Here is a 19217-nt window from a genome sequence, read left to right on the forward strand (position 1 = left end):
TTCACTTCACTGTGAATGAAATGTGTGGTCTTAACCCAGGGCAGGGCCTTGAGTGATTCTTTATTTCTAGCATAACTTAGGAATTAAGGCACTTATCTCCCAAGAGTATTTGCAATTTATTAGTGGTTTGGGGCCATTCAATCGATGAAGACGTGAAGGATCTTGACGGTAGCTGGGTAGGGCGACATGGTAGTGAGCATTTAACTTGGGTGCAGCACAGGTGTGCAATCTGAACGCATTGAAATCGAGGCGATTGCTCAATTCCCTGAGGGAGGTAGGGGCTAAGCTTGCTCATTTTTGCAAAAGAAGGCTAGTGACTTGCCCTGAGGTTTTCACAAAGAAGCAGTGTAAAGGTTCAGGCAGAGGGGTGTTTCAATGGGAGATAGACATTTTGGGGTTCCTTTGTGACTCATCTCTTCCTGACCTTGTCTTCTCTTTCACTTTCCCCAGGTTCCTCCAGGGCCCTGCAGTTTTCTAAGATGTGGGAAAGGCACCTTCTCTCTTTTTGAGGGGGACAGTGTGTACTGGGGATGGAACCCAGGGATGCTTTACCACTGAGCCACACCCCCAGCCCTTTTTATTTTTTCTAAGTTGCCTAGGGCCTCGCTAAATTGCTTGCGGCCTTAAATTACTGAGGCTGGCTGAAACTTGCAATCCTCCCCCCTCAGCCTTCAGAGTCACTGGGATTGTAGGCGTGCCGCCTGCTAAAGGCACCTTCTCTCTGTCCACTCCTTTGCCCACCTGGATGAGGTTTCCTGGGGTCTCCCTACTGAAAGTACTGCCCAGCAGCTTATTTCATGAGAGAGGAAACTGGGGCTTCTGAGGCACCTGCGGGGAGGGAGCAGCTTAGGCCTAGATCTGCGCTTGAGGGAGATGCCAGGCGATCCACCCTGGTAGTGTTTAACACTATTGCTGAGCCTTTTGGATCCCCGGGGCAGAAGCAGGAATGCAGGGCAGGTGGGAGATGGGGTAATGGATGGGTGGGACCCCAGCTCCTCCCCCTTCTGCTCTCCTCCCATTGCTTGAGTTCCCACCCCTCAGCTTGGATATGAAGAGCCAGTCGCTAGGGTCCCACGGTAGCTTCCTCTCTGAGTCAGTAAGATGAAGCGGCTCTGCCTCTCTGCGGCTCTGCTGGTCCTCCTGGCCACCCTGGTGGCGGGCATCATTTCCCAAGGTAAGTCCTGGCTCACCTCTCCTAGGTGGTCAGTGGGAGGGCCTGAAGGAACAAGGGTGAGGGGGTACAGTCAGACCGTTCCGGATTGTTCTTGGGGAATTAGGAGGATTTACGTCCATTTTCCCAGATGTGGAATACCTATAAAAACAAATTGCACAAAAAAATATACCATGTATGGTAAATTTGAAATAATAATTATTATGTTCTTAGAGGCCTCTTTTTTTTTTTTTGTACCCAGAATTGATCTCAGGGGCGCTTCACCACTGAGCCACATTCCCAGCCTTTTTAAAAAATTTTATTTAAGAATAGGGTCTTGCTGAGTTTCTTAGGGCTTTGCTAAATTGCTGAGTTGACTTTGAACTTGCAATCCTCCTGCCTCAGCTTCCTGAGCCATTGGAATTACAGGTGTGCACCACCGCGCCCAGCGAGGCCAATTCCTTGAAGGAAAGTATTAGGTGAATGATTGTTTGAAAGTACTTTAAAATTCATGTAAAAATGCACGGACTTTGCTGCAAGAGTCATTCTTGTAGATGTTCAAAGGAACAAACTAGTACATATGTAGCAGACATGTGATACATAAGCTACATCATGGAAGTGTTTTCTAGATTGTTGTTTTATTTCAAGGAATTCATTGTTTTTTTTTTTATTGTTGTTTGTTTTTGTTTTATTTTTGGTATCTGGGATAGAAACCAGGGGCGCTTTACCTTTGAGCCACACCCCCAGCCTTTTTTATTTTTTATTTTGAGATAGGGTCTTGCTAAATTGCTTAGGACCTCACTAAATTGCTGAGGTTGGCCTGAAACTTTCAATTCTCCTGCCTCAGCCTCCCTAGTGGCTGGGATCCCAGGTATGCGCCATTGTGCTCAGCTCCATCCTATGTTAATGCACGAGTGTTGAAATATTTGTGGAATTGAAAACTTGGGACTAATGAGTTTTAACTCCAGAGACACATCATGACTAAAAAGTTTATCACAGCTGCTGGGCATGGTGGTACATGCCTCCAATCCCAGCAACTCAGGAGACAGAGGCAGGAGGATTGCAAGTTGAAATCCAGTCTCAACAATCTAGTGAGCCCCTTAGAAACTTAGTGAGATCCTGACTCAAAATAAAAAGAAAGGACTGTGGATGTAACTCAGTGGCAAAGCACCCCTCGGTTCAATCCCCAGGATATATAAAAAAAGGTTTATCATAGCAAATGCTTATCAGATCCCGGACCCTATCGCTGAGACTCTGTCTGTTCCTGGTCTTTACCCATCCCAGGTCATCAACCCCTTCCCTGAAACTTCCTGTGGCCTAGAAGAGTAAATATTTGGTTTTAGTTCCCAGTTCCTGGAATGTGCTCCTGGAATGTGCTCTTGGCATTTATTGTCCTGCAGGCTGACGTTGTGACTGAAGGGAGGCCCACCACGGAGTTTCAGATCAACTTGGTGATTAGGGGCTAGAAATTTCAGCCCTACCCAGACCTCCAGGGAGGGGAGTGGGCTGGTGAGATTGAGTGCAATCACCAAGGCCAGTGAGTCACTCCACCTTGCTACCATAATGAAACCTCAATAAACCCACAGGATAGATTCCTGAGTTCTAGAGAATTGTCAAACCTGAGATGGGTCGTGAGACCCCCAAATCTGTATCATTGGTCAGAAATATGAATAGCCCCTGGAACTCAATTAGCGTCTGAGCCAGCTGGCTCGGAGTGGTTAACTTTCCCCTGAGTTCACACAGCCATTGAGTGGCACCGCTAAGACCTGGGAGAACATGTAGTCTAGGTATTCCAGGTTGCTTCTGAGCCCTAGGGAGTACCGGGAAGGGAAGGGGTGGGGGCTAGTGAGGATGCCGGGGAAGGGGCTCCGGAGTCCACATCCAGAGACCTACCGGAACAACTTTCTTTTGTATCCTTTTTGCGGTGCTGGGCAGGGCCTTGTGCTTGTGAGGCAAGCACTCTACCGACTGAGCTACATCCCCAGCCCCACAACAACTTTCTTGTGGTCAGATTTCATTTAAAAGTGAAGTCTGATGCTCAAAAGGATTGATGCCACACTCAGCATGGACTTAACCCTTCAAATACACAGGATGTCACCGGACATAGTGTTTTCCTTAGTCCAAAATACACTGCGACCATTTCACAACGACAAGAAATAGTCTTTTAGCTTATTATTTATTTACGAATTTTCAAAAATTGTAATATATTTTGAAATAGTTACTTTTTGAGTTATAAAGAGAATATATGCTTATTTTAAATAGTGGAAGAAAGTAAAGATGTAAAGAAGTTTTTATTGTTGTTACTGAGGATTCATCCCAAGGGTACTCTACTACTAGCCCTTTCTTTTTCTTCTTCTTCTTTTTTTTGCGGTGCTGGGGATTGAAGCAAGGCAAGCAAGCAAGGCAAGCACTCTACCAACTGCACTACATCCCCAGCCCATAATAGCCCTTTTTTAAAAACGATATTTTTCTTAGTTGTCAGTGGATCTTTTGTTTTATTTATTTATATCTGGTGCTGAGGATTGAACCCAGGGCCTCACACATGCCAGGCAAGCGCTCTACCACTGAGCCACAGCTCCAGCCCCCAGCCCTTTTTAAAAAATATTTTTTATTTAGAGACGGTCTCACTCAGAGGCTAAGGCTTCACTAAGTTGCTGAGGCTGGTTTTGAACTCGCCATCTTCCTGCCTCAGCCTCCCGAGCTGTCGGGTTTACAGGCGTGGTCGCTGCACCCAGCTCAGGCATCATTCCAATTAATCACCAAATGCTTCCAAGAGGATGTATAATTTATTTTACATTATCGCCATATCATTGTCATACCCAACAAGATGAATAATAACGTCCCAGGAAGCAGGTCATCATACTTCTACCTGCCCCCGCCAATTCTCTGTTGCTGGACATGCCAGTTTCCGTGGCTTGCTGCGTAGACGGTGCTGTGTGGCCATCCTTCCAGCTGACAAGGGCCCTCTCTGTTGCTGCAGACCGGCCTGCCTTCTGCCTGGAGCCTCCGTACACGGGCCGCTGCAGGGCCATGATGCCCAGGTTCTTCTTCAATGCCACCTCTGGACGCTGCGAGACCTTTGTGTATGGCGGCTGCAGAGGGAAGGAGAACCGCTTCCTGAAGAAGGAGGAGTGCATGAGGATCTGTGGGGGAGAGGATCACAACCCTGGTGAGGCTGGGGGTGGCTGGAGGGGGCCCACGTGCCCCACACCTGCTCGGTGACCCTCAGACCCCCGGGCGCTCCTGCCCTGGTAGGAGGAAGTGGTAATGTGTTGCGAAACCGGAGACTGGCACGTCCTCCTGGTCAGTTGGCAGAGGGTCCCTGCTGGAAGTGCCCTTGGTGAGATCTGAACCATCTCACCTGCCCCTTTCCAGATGGGAACACGGGGCAGCTGCCCTCCCTACCCAGGCTTGGTGAACTCCCTGCCCTCTCCTGGGTCCCCTGCAGTGGTAGCCCCTCCGTGGCTCATTTCTGGGGTGGCCTGGGGTCTGCCAGGGTGCAAGGATCTGTTCAGGTTAAGGCCATCGGGGTGACAGTCAGCAAGTCGCTTTCTCTTGCAGAGATGCTGGGATCTGCTCCCTTGAGACCCAGGAGCCCAGCCGCCCAGGGCCGGGCTGCGGCTTGCCCTGCTTTTCTCCAGCCTCTCCTCACCTCTCCCCAGAACCTCTCTTTCCTCTCCCCAGGGGCTCACTTATTTCAATATGTCTTGTCCAGTAGATCCTAAGCGCCCAAGAATAAGAACTGTGTGCCTCTGTGTTCTTGACCACTTTGTCCCCAACACCGTCGCAGGCACAGGCGAGACCGTCCCTTAGTATTTGTGGAGTGAGTGGATGGATGATGAGCACATCTGCTGCCCAGGACTGCGGCAGGGCTAGGGGTCTGAGTGCGGCCCCGGCCCTAACCTCCCCCTCCCCTCTTCCTCAGGAGAAACTTCTGGCATCCAGCTCTGAGCATCAGCTATGGCGAGCAGGGGTAGCCCGGCGGTTTCCAGAAAGAGTTTTTCCAGCCCCTGTGATGTTGGACATCTTCCCTGTCTCTGTGATTTTAAGCTCTAGTCTCTCGGGCCTTATATTCAGATACATTCATTTTCTGATTAAACTAACTGCAGTTGATTCTGTTGTTTGCTACTTTAATCGACGGCAATCTGCAAAACCAGCGGTGTTTCCCATTGTTCTGCTGAGCCCTGCCAATTGGGGGAAGCAAACCCTGTACAGTCGCATCTGCTTCTTAATGGCTACCCCAAGCTACACAAAAACCTGGGTGATGCTTCCACTTCAAAGCCTTTTTTTTTTTTTTTTTGTACTGGGGATTGAACCCAGGTGTGTTTGACCACTGAGTCACATCCCCAGTCCTTTTTATTTTTTCTTTTTAGACAAGGTCTCACTAAGTTGTTTAGGGCCTGAAACTCGTGATCCTCCTGCCTCAGCCTCTCAAGTAGCTGGGATTACAGGTGTGTGTTACCATGCTTGGCATGGTCCCTGTTTTTATACCACATAATTTTTGGTACTGGAGATTAAACCCAGGTGGACTCTTATTATTTTGAGACAGGGTCTCTCTGTTTTGCTGAGGTTGTGATCCTCCTGTCTCAGCCTCCTGAGTGTCTGGGATTACAGGAGTGTGCCACTGATCCAGGTTTATTTAATTTGTTTGTTAATTTTTAGGCTGGGTCTTGCTATGTTGCCCATCTGGTCTCAAGTGATCCTCCGACTTCAGCTTCCTAGTAGCTGGGATGACCGAAGGGCCGGGCTCCTTCTGCGGGTGCTAGGGAAAGATCTGTCCCAGGCCTGTCTGCTAGCTTCTGACTCGTAGCAGCGTATCTTGAATCTTTGCCTGATGACAGACACCCTGTCTGTCTCCCATTTCACCTTTCCACAAGGACACGGTCATGTTGGATGAGGCCCTGCCCTAGTGACTTCATCTTAGCTTGACTACCTCTGTATAAAAAAGCCCATCTCCAAATAAGGCCACATTCCGGGATACTGGGAGTCAGAACTCCACTGTGTCCTTTTTGGGGGGACAAAACTAAACTCACAGCAGTTAAGTGGCAGAACCCAGGCCTTTGTCCTTTGGCAGGAGAAAGATTGTACAAGTTGAGAGCTCATATGCCCCAGTGAGGCTGTAAGCAACCTAGTGAGAGACCCTGTCTCAAAATAAAAAATAAAAAGGGCTGGGGATGTGGCTGAGTAGTCAAGTGCCATTGAGCTCCATCCCTGGTACTAAAAAAAGAAAAAAGAAAGAAGAGAAACAAACAAAGAGCACTTTAGTGTCACCCCCTGGAAGTGTACCCCAGAAGGGCCCACTAGGCCCCAGGAGGGCCGCAGTCTAGATGGGTCCCAGACTTCGTTGGGGGGAACTAAGGCCCTAGTGCTTCAGTGATAGCCTCAAACCATCCAGTTCCTGGAAAACCCACCCATTCCACTGCCTGTCAAATTTGTGGGGAGGTGATCTCTTTCGGACAAAGATACCCCTTCTGCAGCCCTAAAAAATCACTTTAAAGAAAGACCCTGCCCTCCCCCTGGTGGCAGAAGGAGGAAGTCCAGCTTTCAACTTCACCCAAGCACATCAGCCGCCTACATTGGAAGACAATTCTTTGGGTAAATGCTTTCCAAAGACTTTTTTCTGCTTTCTTTCTTTTCAACATTGGGTATTGAACTCAGAGCATTGAGCTCTGAGTAGGCAAGTGCTCTACTGCTGAGATATATCCCAACTATTCTCATTTTGATAGAGAAATTGAGTTCATAAATTACAAATTAATATGAATGGTTAATATAAAATATGAATTCACCCATCATAAACAGGACAGACAAAAATCTCTGCTCTCATAGTGTGCGCTTATTTGCAAGAAAGCTGGTCAGCACTGAACAAATGGTTCTAAGGGGTATGCTGGGATCTGCTCCCTTGAGACCCAGGAGCCCAGCCGCCCAGGGCCGGGCTGCGGCTTGCCCTGCTTTTCTCCAGCCTCTCCTCACCTCTCCCCAGAACCTCACTTTCCTCTCCCCAGGGAGAGGAAACAGGCAGGTGACGGGAGAGCTGGCTTCTGAGGCGCTGTCATTGACGGTGAGTGGGAAGCTGCCCTGAGGGAGGGAAGCTTCCCACAGCTGAGACCTGACAGGAGTAGAGTTACCGAGAGCAGAGAGGCAAACCCAGAGATGTGGGCCAAGCAAGAGAGGCACAGACCAATGAGGAGGACGGGGGCAGAACGCAGAGTGGGACCAACACATGGAGGCTTCAGGGACAAGCTGAGGGTTGGGGCTTTATCTGAAGGCTGGACATCGGGGAGAATGTTTCTGGTGAGGGATGGAGGGGAGGGAGCGGAGGCACCCTGGTGGAGAGGAGAGGTGAGGGGGCAGAACCAAAGGGCTTTGCTTTGAGGAAAAGGAAGGATCTAGAAGAGTGGTCAGTTTTCTGACCTGAGCAAGTGGGAGAATGGAGAAGGAGCAAGTCTTTGCAGGGAGAATGAGTTTAATTTTGTACATGTTGAGTTTGTGGTGATTGGGGGACATCTAGGTGAAGCTGTTGAGGGAACATTAAAGCGAGTATTTATGAAAGTACAGACGAAGCTGGGGGTAGTGGTGCTTGCCTATAATCCCAGCAACTCAGGAGGCTGAGGCAGGAGGATCACAAGTTTGAGGCCAGCCTCAGCAACTTAAAGACCCTGTCTCCAAATAAAAAATAAAAAGGACTGGGGACATGGCTTAGTGGTCAAGTGCCCCTGGGTTCAATCCTTGGTACCAAAAAAAAAAAAAAAAAAAAAAAAAAAGCGGGGAAGACAGTACTTCCTCTTTGGTGGGCACTGAGGACAGAAGGGGCTCATGAGGTACACGTCGGACTTCAGAAGAGTGCCTGCCCCAGGGAGGACCCCAGAGCTGAGCCGTCACCAAGTGCTTACCGGGCGGCTGGGCCCAGTTCTGGTTCTGGTCACAGTGTGAATACAGTCTTCGGCGCGCGCCCTCCTGGACTGACATTCCAGCAGGAGGGAGAACATAAGTAAATGACAATGACCCATGTGTCAGAGTGACAACTATGCAGGAAACCGTGCCGGGTATGGACAAGGAGGGACCGGTTTAGGCAGGAGTGAGGGAAGGGGCCGCTGCTGGGGGTGCTGAAGGGAGGTAGGAGGGTAGGCAGGCCGGAGCGCGTCCCGGGGCGGCACGCAGGTGTGGCCCAGGCACCACGGAGGGCGTGAGCAGGAGCAGCGCGATCTGTTTTCCAAGATCACTGACCGCCAGGAAGAGCGCGTAGTCACCGAGAAGGGAACGGGTCTGGAGTGGCTCCTGCTCTGAGACTTGCCTGGGCGCCCAGCTCGGGGGACGGGGAACCCAGGGCCTCAAGGCCACCCGAGATTTTCACCTGGAAAGAAAATGGGGTCACAGGAGTGGGCGGCGTGGGCTGGGGGAAAGGCGGCCTCGGCCAGGTCACCTCTCCCTTGGGTTCTCGTGGGCCGCGGAGGGTGGTGCTGGCGGGATGACCTGGACGTTCCTGTCTGCATCCCCGATGCTGCTGAACGTTGTGCAGTCGTGCGCCTTGACGAGTTTGCGACAGGCACCGGTGACAAACCCCGCCAGCACTTCCGCGAGTCTGCGCTGCGCAGCCCCAGGCCCGGGTGCCTGCTCAGCCCGTTTTATCCTCTGTAACGTGGGGGTGGTAAGATCTGCCCTGTCCACCCCTCAGAAACACAGGGGGCCTGACATTAGATAAGTCCCAGGGGAGAGAAGGCTCAGCCTCTAACCGGTGCCGGCTCCCCAGTGCGCGCTACCTGCTCCGCCAGAAAAACCCGACGCTTCAGTGGTTTAAAGAGGTCCTGAGTTCGTTGGGAACGTGGCAGAAACAAAGCATCTTTGGAGGACTCTACGTTTTAGGACTCAAAGAATTCCCACAGATAAACTTCTTCTTTTATTTTTGGTACTAGGGGTTGAACCTGGGGTGATTTATCACTGAGCTACATCCCTGGCCTTATTTTTTATTTTGAAACAGGGTCTCGCTAAGTTGGGGCGGCTTGCCTCCAACTTGTGATCCTCCTTCCTCTGCCTCCAATGTCACTGGGATTATAGGTGTGCACCACGGTGCCCGGCCCCACAGATAAACTTCTTTTTTTTTTTTTTTTTTTGCGGTACTGGGGATCGAACCCAGGGCCTTGTGCATGCAAGGCAAGCACTCTACCAACTGAGCTATCTCCCCAGCCAGATAAACTTCTAAGGAACCTGAGTTCATGGTCAAAAATTAGAAAATAAAAAGGAAGCAAGGCTTGGTGGACAAGAGTCAGCAGAAGTGACAGAGGAATGAAGCCCCTGAACACGTAAGATTTTAGAGGTATCTCACAAAGGGTAGAATAAGGAGAGTCTATGTTAAGTATTGTTCGGGGACAAATATGCATGTGGTTGAACTATTAAACAAAGCAAGGAACTAATAAGTACGGAATTCCAGTCGCTGGCTCTGTCCAAGCAGGAGGGACAGGGAAATGGCCCAAGAGGCACCCGAAGGCTTCACGGGTCCCTTAATGTCCTCACAGCAAGCACACATACATCCCACCCATGCCGATTTCACAACTGCTTTTTATTTGCAACATCTCTTATAAATGCTATTTTGCTGTCTACTGTTTCATAAAACCAATAAAAATGGAGCTCGGGGCTGGTTCCTCTGATGTTGGAGTGGGTCTGTCCTCTTCCCGGTCTGGGACTTCTGTGGGGTAAATACTTGACTTTTCCCCACTTTCCCAGTTTGGGGTGAGGATGCCTGTCCCCACAAGTTCCCAGTGACTTCAGTGTATCTAGGCAGCAGGAGTAATCCTACCCAGTAACTCCTGCTGGGTTCCCACAGCACTTAAAAATTTTTTTCTTTGTTTTTCACCAGAACTTCTTTGTGCCTCTGGTCACTGAGCCATCAGGCTCAAGGGCAGAGTTCTTTCTTTCTTTCTTCTTTATTTTTTTGGTACCAGCGATTGAACTCAGAGGCCCTTGACCACTCAGCCACACCCCCAGCCCTATTTTGTATTTTATTTAGAGACAGGGTCTCACTGAGTTGCTTAGCACCTCGCTCTTGCTGAGGCTGGCTTTGAACTCGTGATCCTCCTGCCTCAGCCTCCTGAGCCGCTGGGATGACAGGTATGCGCCACTGTGCCTGGTCTATTTCTTAATCATGGCTATGTCCCTCGTGTCTGGCCCTCTGGAAGACCATACAGTACACATTTGTGGGATGGACCCCAAACCTGCTGCCACCCTTCCCGAGTCACTTAAGTAAAGTGCATTCGTTTCTCCTGACTTTAATCGCACTCCAGGCCTCTGAATACCCAGGGTGGGCCAGCCTTTCGTTGCTGTGACCAAAATGCCGGACACAAACATCTTGGAGGAGAAAGATTTGTTTGGGTCAGAGTTCCAGAGGTTTTAGTCAGTGATTCACTGACTTCGAGGCAGGCCTTGTGGTGGAAGGGTGCGGTGTAGAAAAGCTGCTAGACACATAAAACCAGGAAGAACAGGGAGGCGGGGGACAAGACCAGGTTCCCGCGGGCATGGCCCCATGATCTGCATCCTCCAACCAGGTACCTGTGGTCACCATCCAGCAGTCCACTCAGATCAGTAGTCCATCCAGTGGGTCAGTCCACTGATGAGTCAGAGCCCTGGGGACCCAATCGCACCCCCAAAGCCCCACCTGTGGACACTGGCACAGTGGGAACCAAGCCTCCAACAGAGGATGGTGGGGATCCACACCATGACCCTGGAGTCTCCTCTATCAGACCAGGGTGTCTCTTCAGCAGCAAATCACTCATTACCTGAGAGGTGGCCTCAGGCTCAGCAGGAGGCGTGGTTTTGGGAACCAACGGAAAGAACAAACGGGCAGAGAGAAGCTTCTACTCTTCAACGTCTCCCAAACTCAGCCGTCTTCCTCCATCTCAAGGCCGCTGACTCAGCCAGGCCTCGGCAGCTCCCTTCCCTGCGTTACTCCCACTTCCTTGTCCCTGCCAACTCTGTCGCTAGTTGTCCTCAACGGAATCCACCCAAAGCAAGGTCCTGCAGGGTCAGCCGCCATCCCCCCCCCCCCCCCCCCCCCCCCGTTCCCCGCTTGCTCCATGGCACCCCCGGGGCATTTTCCCCAGTCACGTGAAGCCATCGCCACAGAAATCCGGGGTCTTTGCTTATGCTGGTCTCCACTCCTCCGCTGACCAGGAAACTCCTTGCTCCTCAGGACCGCGCCCCTCTGGAAGGCCCCGTCTCCCTACTTGATCACCCCGATTCTGCGCCTTCTGTCCCTCCCCTGCGTGAAGTGCAAGAACTTCGCTGCCATCGTGTTTACTGTCTTTCCACAAGACACAAACTCCTGGAGGGGGGCCTGGCAGGTACTCGTACCTACGGGCTTGAGCTAAGGTTCAAGTCAGGCAAAAGCCGGTAATCCAGGCGTCTGATCTGAGAGTCTGGGAGTTGAGAATCTGGGCAGGAGTTGAACTCAGTTCCTGTGATTCACTCCTGGTCTCCGTTCTTGGGGAGACCTCAGGCCAGTGGAGAAAACAGACACATAAACGTCATGGCTGGTGGCCTGGTGAGCGACACTGCTGGGTGAGACACTAGGCAGGAGCCAAAGTGAGGCTCACGTGCCGGTGAGGCCCAGGACCGGGCTCAGGATACCTGTCTTCCCTCAGCACGTCGGGAGACTCAAGGCTCTTACCAGGAAAGGAAGCCGGGAGCTGGGCGGGCCCTGGAAAAGACAGCAGTGGGAGAGGCCGTGGGGAGCGTTGCAGCTGAGGACACAGGGCTGAGGTCCCTGCGAGGGGTTCGAGTGTCTCCCCGAATTCATAGGTGGAGTCCCGTGGCTGCAAATGTGAGAATAGGTCCTGATCCAGTGATAGGCTCTTCACAGAGGAAGTCAAGTTGAAATTTGGTCATAGGGTGGGCGCTAATTCAGTATGCATGATGTCTTTACAAAAAGAGGAAATTTGGGGGCCAATACGTGTCCGAGAACGCCATGTGAAGGTGAAAGTGGAGATCAGGCGATGTTCCCACAAACCAGGGAACATCAAGGATCGCCAACGAGTCTCGGGATGCTGGAGGAAGGGCGTGGGGGGTCCTGCCAGCACCTTGATCTTGGACTTCTGACTTTCAGAACTGAGAGAGAATACATTTCTGTTGTTTAAGCCACAGGGAGTGTGGCTTTTATTTTATTTTATTTCACGTTACAGCAGCTGTAGGAAAGGAATACGTTACTGTTTGGCTATGAATGATGGGAAATCCGACTGTGCTGCTCACTAGGTGCCTGTATTCTGGGTGCCTGGCTGAAAGAACGAGTCCCCTGAGTCATTTTCCTCTTTCCCACGGCAGAAAAAGGAGGCCAAGCTCAACCTTCCGAGCACAAACATAGCTCACGTGTATTCTAGTTCTCTGCAGTGCAGGGTATTACGTCCTGCTCGTGCATGGGACATGTGTCACGTCTGTGCATTCTGGTGGCCAAAGCACATGACCAAGCCTGTGACCTCTTTGGAGAAAGACAGGACAGCCCAAGGAACAAGAACACGATCTGCACAGGGGGCTGTTGGCCCAAGAATTTAAAACGTTACCAGGTCGTTCTAAAGGAATCACAGAATAAGTGGTAGATCATGAGTTACTTTCTTGCCCTCTGTTTTACAAATTCTCTGTGATTTTAAAGTAAGTTTCATTGTTGCCAGCTGAAGGAATCTGCTGGGGATCTGAGGTGTGAGGGGAGAACCCTGCGTTCAGACCTCTCAATAAACTAGTGCCACCTGGCTGCTCCTTCGGGGACAATTTTCTGAACGTGCTGTGGTCCCGAGGCTTCTCCACAGGCTTATGCTGGATACTGTGGCAGGTCACGGCTGCAGCCGGGAGACCAGCTGGGTGGCGGGTGCTGGGAACAGGAAAGCAGCGGGCTGCGGCCAGGCCCGGGTGGGGACCACCCTCCAGCCCTCTCCAGGGCTCTGACTCAGAAGAGACCCTGAGGATACAGGTAGTCACAGACCGGCAGGAAGCCTGGGGTCAAGTCCAGCAAGCACAAGGGGGTCCTGGGAAGTTGCTACTGGAAACCCAGTCAAGGTCCTAGGGACCACTCCTCGAAGAGGCTGTCATTGGCTGCTGCGGGAAGTCGGCAATCTCCTGCCATGAGGGAGGATGTGGCAGCTGGGCCTCGGGTGTGTGCTGTTCTGTGGAACAGAATGTGAGAAGTCGCCTGGCCCCCGTGGCTCTGGAAGAGGCAGGACCACACCAGAACTCACTACCAGAGGGTTTGCCCACGGAGGAGGGGTGCAGACACGGAGGAGCCAGAGTCACAGAAGTCCCTGCTCCCGCTCCTTGGCTGTCTGGCATGCACCCCTCTTCCCAAGTTACCTCAAAAATAAGTCTCCCATCAGCATCCCGTCAGCTCACACCGAACCGTACAAGCAACAGTGGCTGCTCCCTTCCCTGAGGCGTTCCGCAACTGCTTCACGGATTGCGACCTCCGACTCCTGATCTGGGACTTTTGGGATGTCTCTTCCTCCTCCAGTTTTGCTTGGTTCTCTATATTTTCTAGAATGTAAGGATTAGAGTCAACTGCTACACAATGCCCTCCAAAGTGTGGCCCAAGGACCACGCTTTGCCCAACTACACATCTGGGGATGCAGAGCAGATGCAGCAGCAGACGCGGCTGCCTCCCCAGAGCCAGACACGAAAGGTTCGCAAGCGTGGAACAGTGTTGCCACACTCTCTGCACTGATTTTGTTTTGTTTTGAAAAATAGGGTCATTTTTCACCTTTTAAAGAAGTAAACATAATGGATTTATTGTTTTAAAATGAAGTACTTTTTAAAGTTATTGGCTTTAATTCCTACCCTGGTAAATGTTGTTATAACTTAGAAAAACAAAATCTGACTGTGGATTAAGTTCAAAAAGGGTCTAAGCTGGGCATGGTGGTGCGTGTCTATAATTCCAGCAACTTGGGAGGCAGGAGGATTGCAAGTTTCAGGCCAGCCTCGGCAACTTAGAGAGGCCCTAGGCAACTTAGTGAAGAGTTGTCTCAAAAAAAAAAAAAAAAAAAGGACTGGGGATGTGATTCATTGGTAAAGTGCCCCTGGGTTCAATTCCCAGTTAAAACATTTATAAAATAAAAGAAAAATAAAAAGGTCTAATAGTCTTAAGAACAAAACAGTCTGGAGTAGGTAGTCATATGTAGCATATTTCTCCTGGTGCCACCAGGGGCTTTCCAGATTTCCAGTTTATAAAGAATTTTATACTCATGCTTGTTACCTCATGCTCACAAGATGGCTGCTGTTTCCCTAGGCATCATGTCTCTAATCTCAATTTTAAAAAAGGGGAAAAACCCCAAACTTTCTTTCTTTGAGTTTTTATAGTTCATTGGGACATAGAAACACAAACTTCTGCCTATGCGCCATGGGGTAAAATTGTGTCTCATGAACACTCTTAGCTGCAAGGGAGGTCAACAGGGCCTATTCTTTTAGCAGGGTATTTGTTGCAAAATGAAGCCTTATTTTTAATAAGGGTCTTGGTTCATTTTCTGTTGCTAAAACAGAATATCTGAGATTTAAGACTTCATAAAGAAGTTTATTTTGATTCACAGTTCTGGAAGCTGGAAAACACCAAGGCAGTTGTATGAGGTGAGGCCCACAAGCTGCTTCTCCTCATGATGGGAAACCGGACCAGAAGCAGGTGCCTGGGAAGGGCAAAGCATAGGGGCAGCTTTGCTTTATAACAAGCCGATCTCCTGGTAGCTCATCCGGGCCTGTAAGAGGAGGGCCCCCTGCAAGACGAGGGCATTATTCCTTTGTAAAGACCTAACCACCTCTTAAAGGCTCTGCCCCCTCTGTCCCCATGCATGGGGAATTAAGGTTCCAACACAAGAACTTGTGGGGGACACATTCAAGCCATCAGTGAGGAAGAGGGACAGTTATGGGTGGATGTCTGGGATGGTCTCTTACAGCGTCTCTCAGGGAGATCAGGCAGAGGAACCACCACACCTGACTTTACAAAGCAAAGAAAAATTATTTGGGGGCATCGTGAATGGATGGGGAGCGAGGGAGGGAGGACCTGGCCTGAGACTGCCTGAGCCTCACTGGAGCGGGTGGGATGGCTAGGATTCGGCCTAGAATGTTCCCCAAAGCTCGTGCAGTACAGGCATGCTCGCCAGTGCAGCCGTGTTCCGGTGGGGCTTTGCTGATTGGATCAGGGGCGCTGACTGCACCAGTGGGTTAAGCCACGGAAACCTGAATGGACTACCCGAAGGGGGTCCTCGTTGGAGCAGGTAGGTTGGGGGGGAGCTGCCCCGGAAGGGCTGATCTTCTCCTCGGCCCTTTCCTCTCTTTGCTTCCGGGTTGCAGTGATCTGAACAACTTCCCTCCATCATGCTCTTCTGCCATGAAGTTCTGCTTCCGCTCAGGCCCAAAGCCATGGAGCCAGCTGACTGTGGATGGAAACCTCTGAAACGGCATCAAAGCAAGTTTTTCCTCTTCTAATTTGATTTTCTCAGGCTCATTGGAAGGGCATGGAAGGCATCTTTCTTTCCTTTTCTCAAGGAATTGCTCCGAATGCAGAGGTTTTCTGCTCTCAGTGTGCCTAAGAATTAGCAGAGAGGCTGGCTGCAGATATAGACCTCTGGGTCCTGCCCCAGTTCTCAGATGAGGAAGCTAAAGCTCAGAGAAGTTTAGTAAATTGTCCAAGGTCACACAGCCAGTGAATGGCAGAAGCAGACTTTGAGTGTAGGCAATGAGCTATGGAGGCTCTTCTTGGTTCTGTGCCCTACAGGCTCAAGAAAAAATTAGAATACTGACTGCATGGACTGAAGCCTGAATCCTTTCTAATTAGCTTGGACCTGATCCTGGTGTGCTTGTAAGATCCACCAGCAGGTGAGGACTCTGGAAGTGGACCTTTACTGACTTCGTTGTCTGACTAATGGGGGCATGACTTGATTCAGAAATGTAAACAAAAAGGGACATCTCTGTCATCGCAGGACTTCTAGAGCAGTCCACACCTGCGGCCCCAGCAAGAATGTCCAAGTCACTGATGTATTTTTATATGCTTTCTTTTTATATTTAATTTGTTGAACAACTGCAAGACTGTATTTGCATCGTCTGAAAATCAAAACAATATAAACATGTACTTATTTTTTGCAGCAGGGACACTTCCACTGAGTCACATCTCCTGCCCTTTATAAAATGTTTTTTATTTTTTTATTTATTATTTTTTTAAAGAGACAGTGTCTTGCTAAGTTGCAGAGGTTGGCTTTGAACTCTCAATCCTCCTGCCTCAGCCCCTGTGCTGCTGGGATTACAGGCATGTGCCAACATGTCAGGCTAAACATTTACATTTTTTTTTTTGGAAAGGGCAGAAACTGCATGAGCTTTTCTGAGCTAGCCTCAGAAGTCATGGAATATCACTTGTACTCTGTTAGCTGAAGCACTCACAAACCTGCCTAGATCCAAGAGAAGGAGACAGAGAGCTCATCTCTCAGTTGGAGAAATATCAAAACACTTGTGGTCGTGTTTCAAAACTGCCACATCACTATTGGCTACGGGATAAGAAATCTCATGGTTCACAATAGCTAGATTGTGGAACCAATTGAGATGCCCTTCAAGTGATGAATGGATAAAGAAACTGTGGTATATATACACAATGGAATATTACTCAGCCATAAAGAAGAATAAAATTATGGCATTTGCTGGTAAATGCATGAGGTTGGAAAATATCATGCTAAGTGAAGTAGGCCAAGCCCCAAAACCCAAAGGTCGAGTGTTTTCTTTGATAAGTGGATGACGATACATAATGAGGGGGTGGCGGGGAGTAGGGGGGAAGAGAAGAATGAAGGAACTTTGGATGGTGTAGAGGAAAATAGGATGGGAAGGGGTGGGGGAAGGAAAGATAGTAGAATGAAACACAGTATGTATATGTATGATTACATAAACGGTGTGAATCTACATTGTGTACAACCATAGAAATGAAAAGTCTTACCCTATTTGGGTACAATGAATCAAAATGCAATCTGTAAAAAAAATAATAATTAAAAATAAAAAAAAGAAATCTCATGGATCCCCAACATGCTTCCTTTGGGGTGGATATGGTCTTCATGATGATCACATGGAACCCCATCCTTTCAATCCCAGGAACCACCAGAGTCAGGGTCATGAGGTCGACATCCTACTAACAGATGAATCAGTAACCTCTCAGCTCCCGGGGACTTTATCTGGGGGGCAAGTCTAATAAATCAACCTGTCTCCCAGACTGACCAGCACCAAGTGATTCATTATCCTTTGCCTAATTAAAGGAGCCATTACCATCCATCCTTTGCTAAGACAACTGCAAAAATTCCCCTCCTACTACTCAAATTTCCACGACTGCCCTCTTATAATCTGTTCCTCGGAGCAGCCGGATGATTTTCAAAAGTTATCAAGATGATTTTGTACCCAGCCTCCTAGCTGAAACTAGCCCACAACTTCCGTCGTACCCGGAAGACATCCGTACTGCTTGTTATTGCCTTCAGGCCCTACATGATCTTGTCCCTGCTTAGCTCTTTGATTTCATTTCCTTTCACTGCATTCCAGCTACACTGGTTTCTTACTGTTCTTGGAACTCACCAGGCTTGTTCCTGCTTTGAAGCTTTTGGACTCCTTCTAACCTTTTCCTGTAACCCTCGCCCCAGATGACAGTATGCACAGACATCTCACCCCCCTAGAGCCCTTGCCTGGTTCCCTCACCCCCAACTTACAATGATGTGACCTTACTTTGTTTTCTTTATAGCATGTACCCATGTTTTTTTATTTTTATTTTTTTAATTTTGAGGCAGGGTCTTGCTAAATTGCTGAGGCCGGCCTCAAACTTGTGAACGTCCTGCTTCGGCCTTCTGAGTCACTGGGATGACAGGAGTCCGCCACAGCACCCAGCTGATATTTTCCATTTACTAATTTATTTGCTTATTTTCTTCACTATAGAGTTTGGTCCATGAGAGGAGAGATCTTGTTCATGATTTATCACTGTCCTGGTAATCTATTGCTGTGTAAGGAAACATCTCAAACCTTAGTGGTTTAAAACAACAATTTGTTATTATCATTTCTAGCTGAATTAGTCTCTTTTTATTCTCTTGGTCGTCTCTTCCAGAGTTAGGACTTCTGCTGCGAGTGATATAATGCATAAGGCCTCACAGCGCTGGCATTGCTAGGGGCCTGGTCTTTCTGCTTTTACTAAAACTCAGAATCAAAGCTCTGATTATTGCTCACCTCAAGCCAGCCTTCGGCTTCCTAGTGTGGTCCCCACCCAGGCTCTGGCTCCTACACAGCACTAGAGACTAGATTTAGGATAAATGTGTATTAAACTGAGGGACATTCTCTGAAAAAAGTCTCAGTGAATTTTATGTTCTGGACAACGTAGACGGCATGTTCCTCCCTTAAAAACGATGCTTCCACTTCAAGGAAACGGTCAAAAGAAACGAAGAACTCAGGATGACGTTCGTGCCCTTCGCACTAAGACCCCATGTGGTGTGAGGACAATCAGCAGACAGTGTGGTGACAGGCGATGGGCCCACAGTGATTGCCCAACTGGTTAATGTTTCTCCATTTCTAAACCCTCCTTAAAGAAAGTCAGTTAGGGGTCACACTGTCCTCAGAGGGCAAGCACGCGGTCTGGGTTCATGTTTTGATCTGATTGGTTTTTTTGGGGGGTGGGAGTACTGAGGATTGAACTGAGGGACACGCGGCCACTGAGCAACATCCCCAACTCTGTTTTGTATTTTATTTAGAGACAGGGTCTCCCAGAGTTGCTCAGCGCCTCACTGTTGCTGAGGCTGGCTTTGAACTCAGAGATCCTCCTGCCTCAGCCTCCTGAGCCGCTGGGATTACAGGCCTGAGCCACTGTGCCTGCTGATGTGGTCGTTCTTGAAATCGGCAAGGATGTGCCTGATCTGCGCAGCTCCTGTACCTAGCAGGTGGCGCTCTTCTGGCCTCTGCTCTTTCAGTTCCGCTCTGGTAGATTTCATGCAGTTCTCCACGTACTTCTTACAGGCTTCTTCTGTGAGGCTGGTTTCCTGCCAGAGATGATTGGTGACGGCATCAGCACCAGTGGTCACTGTGCTCTGGTACTTGCTCTCGGGAC

General features: G+C 49.5%; 1 protein-coding gene across 1 annotated transcript; it reads left to right on the top strand.

The window, feature by feature from the left end:
• The first annotated feature begins 1049 nt into the window (after positions 1–1049).
• On the top strand, positions 1050–5193 carry LOC306653287 (serum basic protease inhibitor-like). The gene is made up of 3 exons (XM_079126257.1): positions 1050–1174; positions 4131–4319; positions 5076–5193. Exons 1-3 carry the CDS (start codon positions 1102–1104, stop codon positions 5099–5101), a joined length of 288 nt encoding a protein of 95 aa, XP_078982383.1. The 5' UTR covers positions 1050–1101; the 3' UTR covers positions 5102–5193.
• The last annotated feature ends 14024 nt before the right edge of the window (positions 5194–19217 follow it).

This window comes from Sciurus vulgaris, assembly GCF_902686455.1.
Source record: "Sciurus vulgaris genome assembly, chromosome: 2".
In the NCBI taxonomy this organism is placed as follows: domain Eukaryota; kingdom Metazoa; phylum Chordata; class Mammalia; order Rodentia; family Sciuridae; genus Sciurus; species Sciurus vulgaris.

Excerpts from the sequence above, each read along its gene's own strand:
- LOC306653287 (XM_079126257.1), top strand. The coding sequence starts at position 1,102 with ATGAAGCGGCTCTGCCTCTCTGCGGCTCTGCTGGTCCTCCTGGCCACC. Across the intron at positions 1,175-4,130 it reads GGCGGGCATCATTTCCCAAG|ACCGGCCTGCCTTCTGCCTG; the intron begins GTAAGTCCTGGC and ends CTGTTGCTGCAG. Across the intron at positions 4,320-5,075 it reads GGGAGAGGATCACAACCCTG|GAGAAACTTCTGGCATCCAG; the intron begins GTGAGGCTGGGG and ends CCTCTTCCTCAG.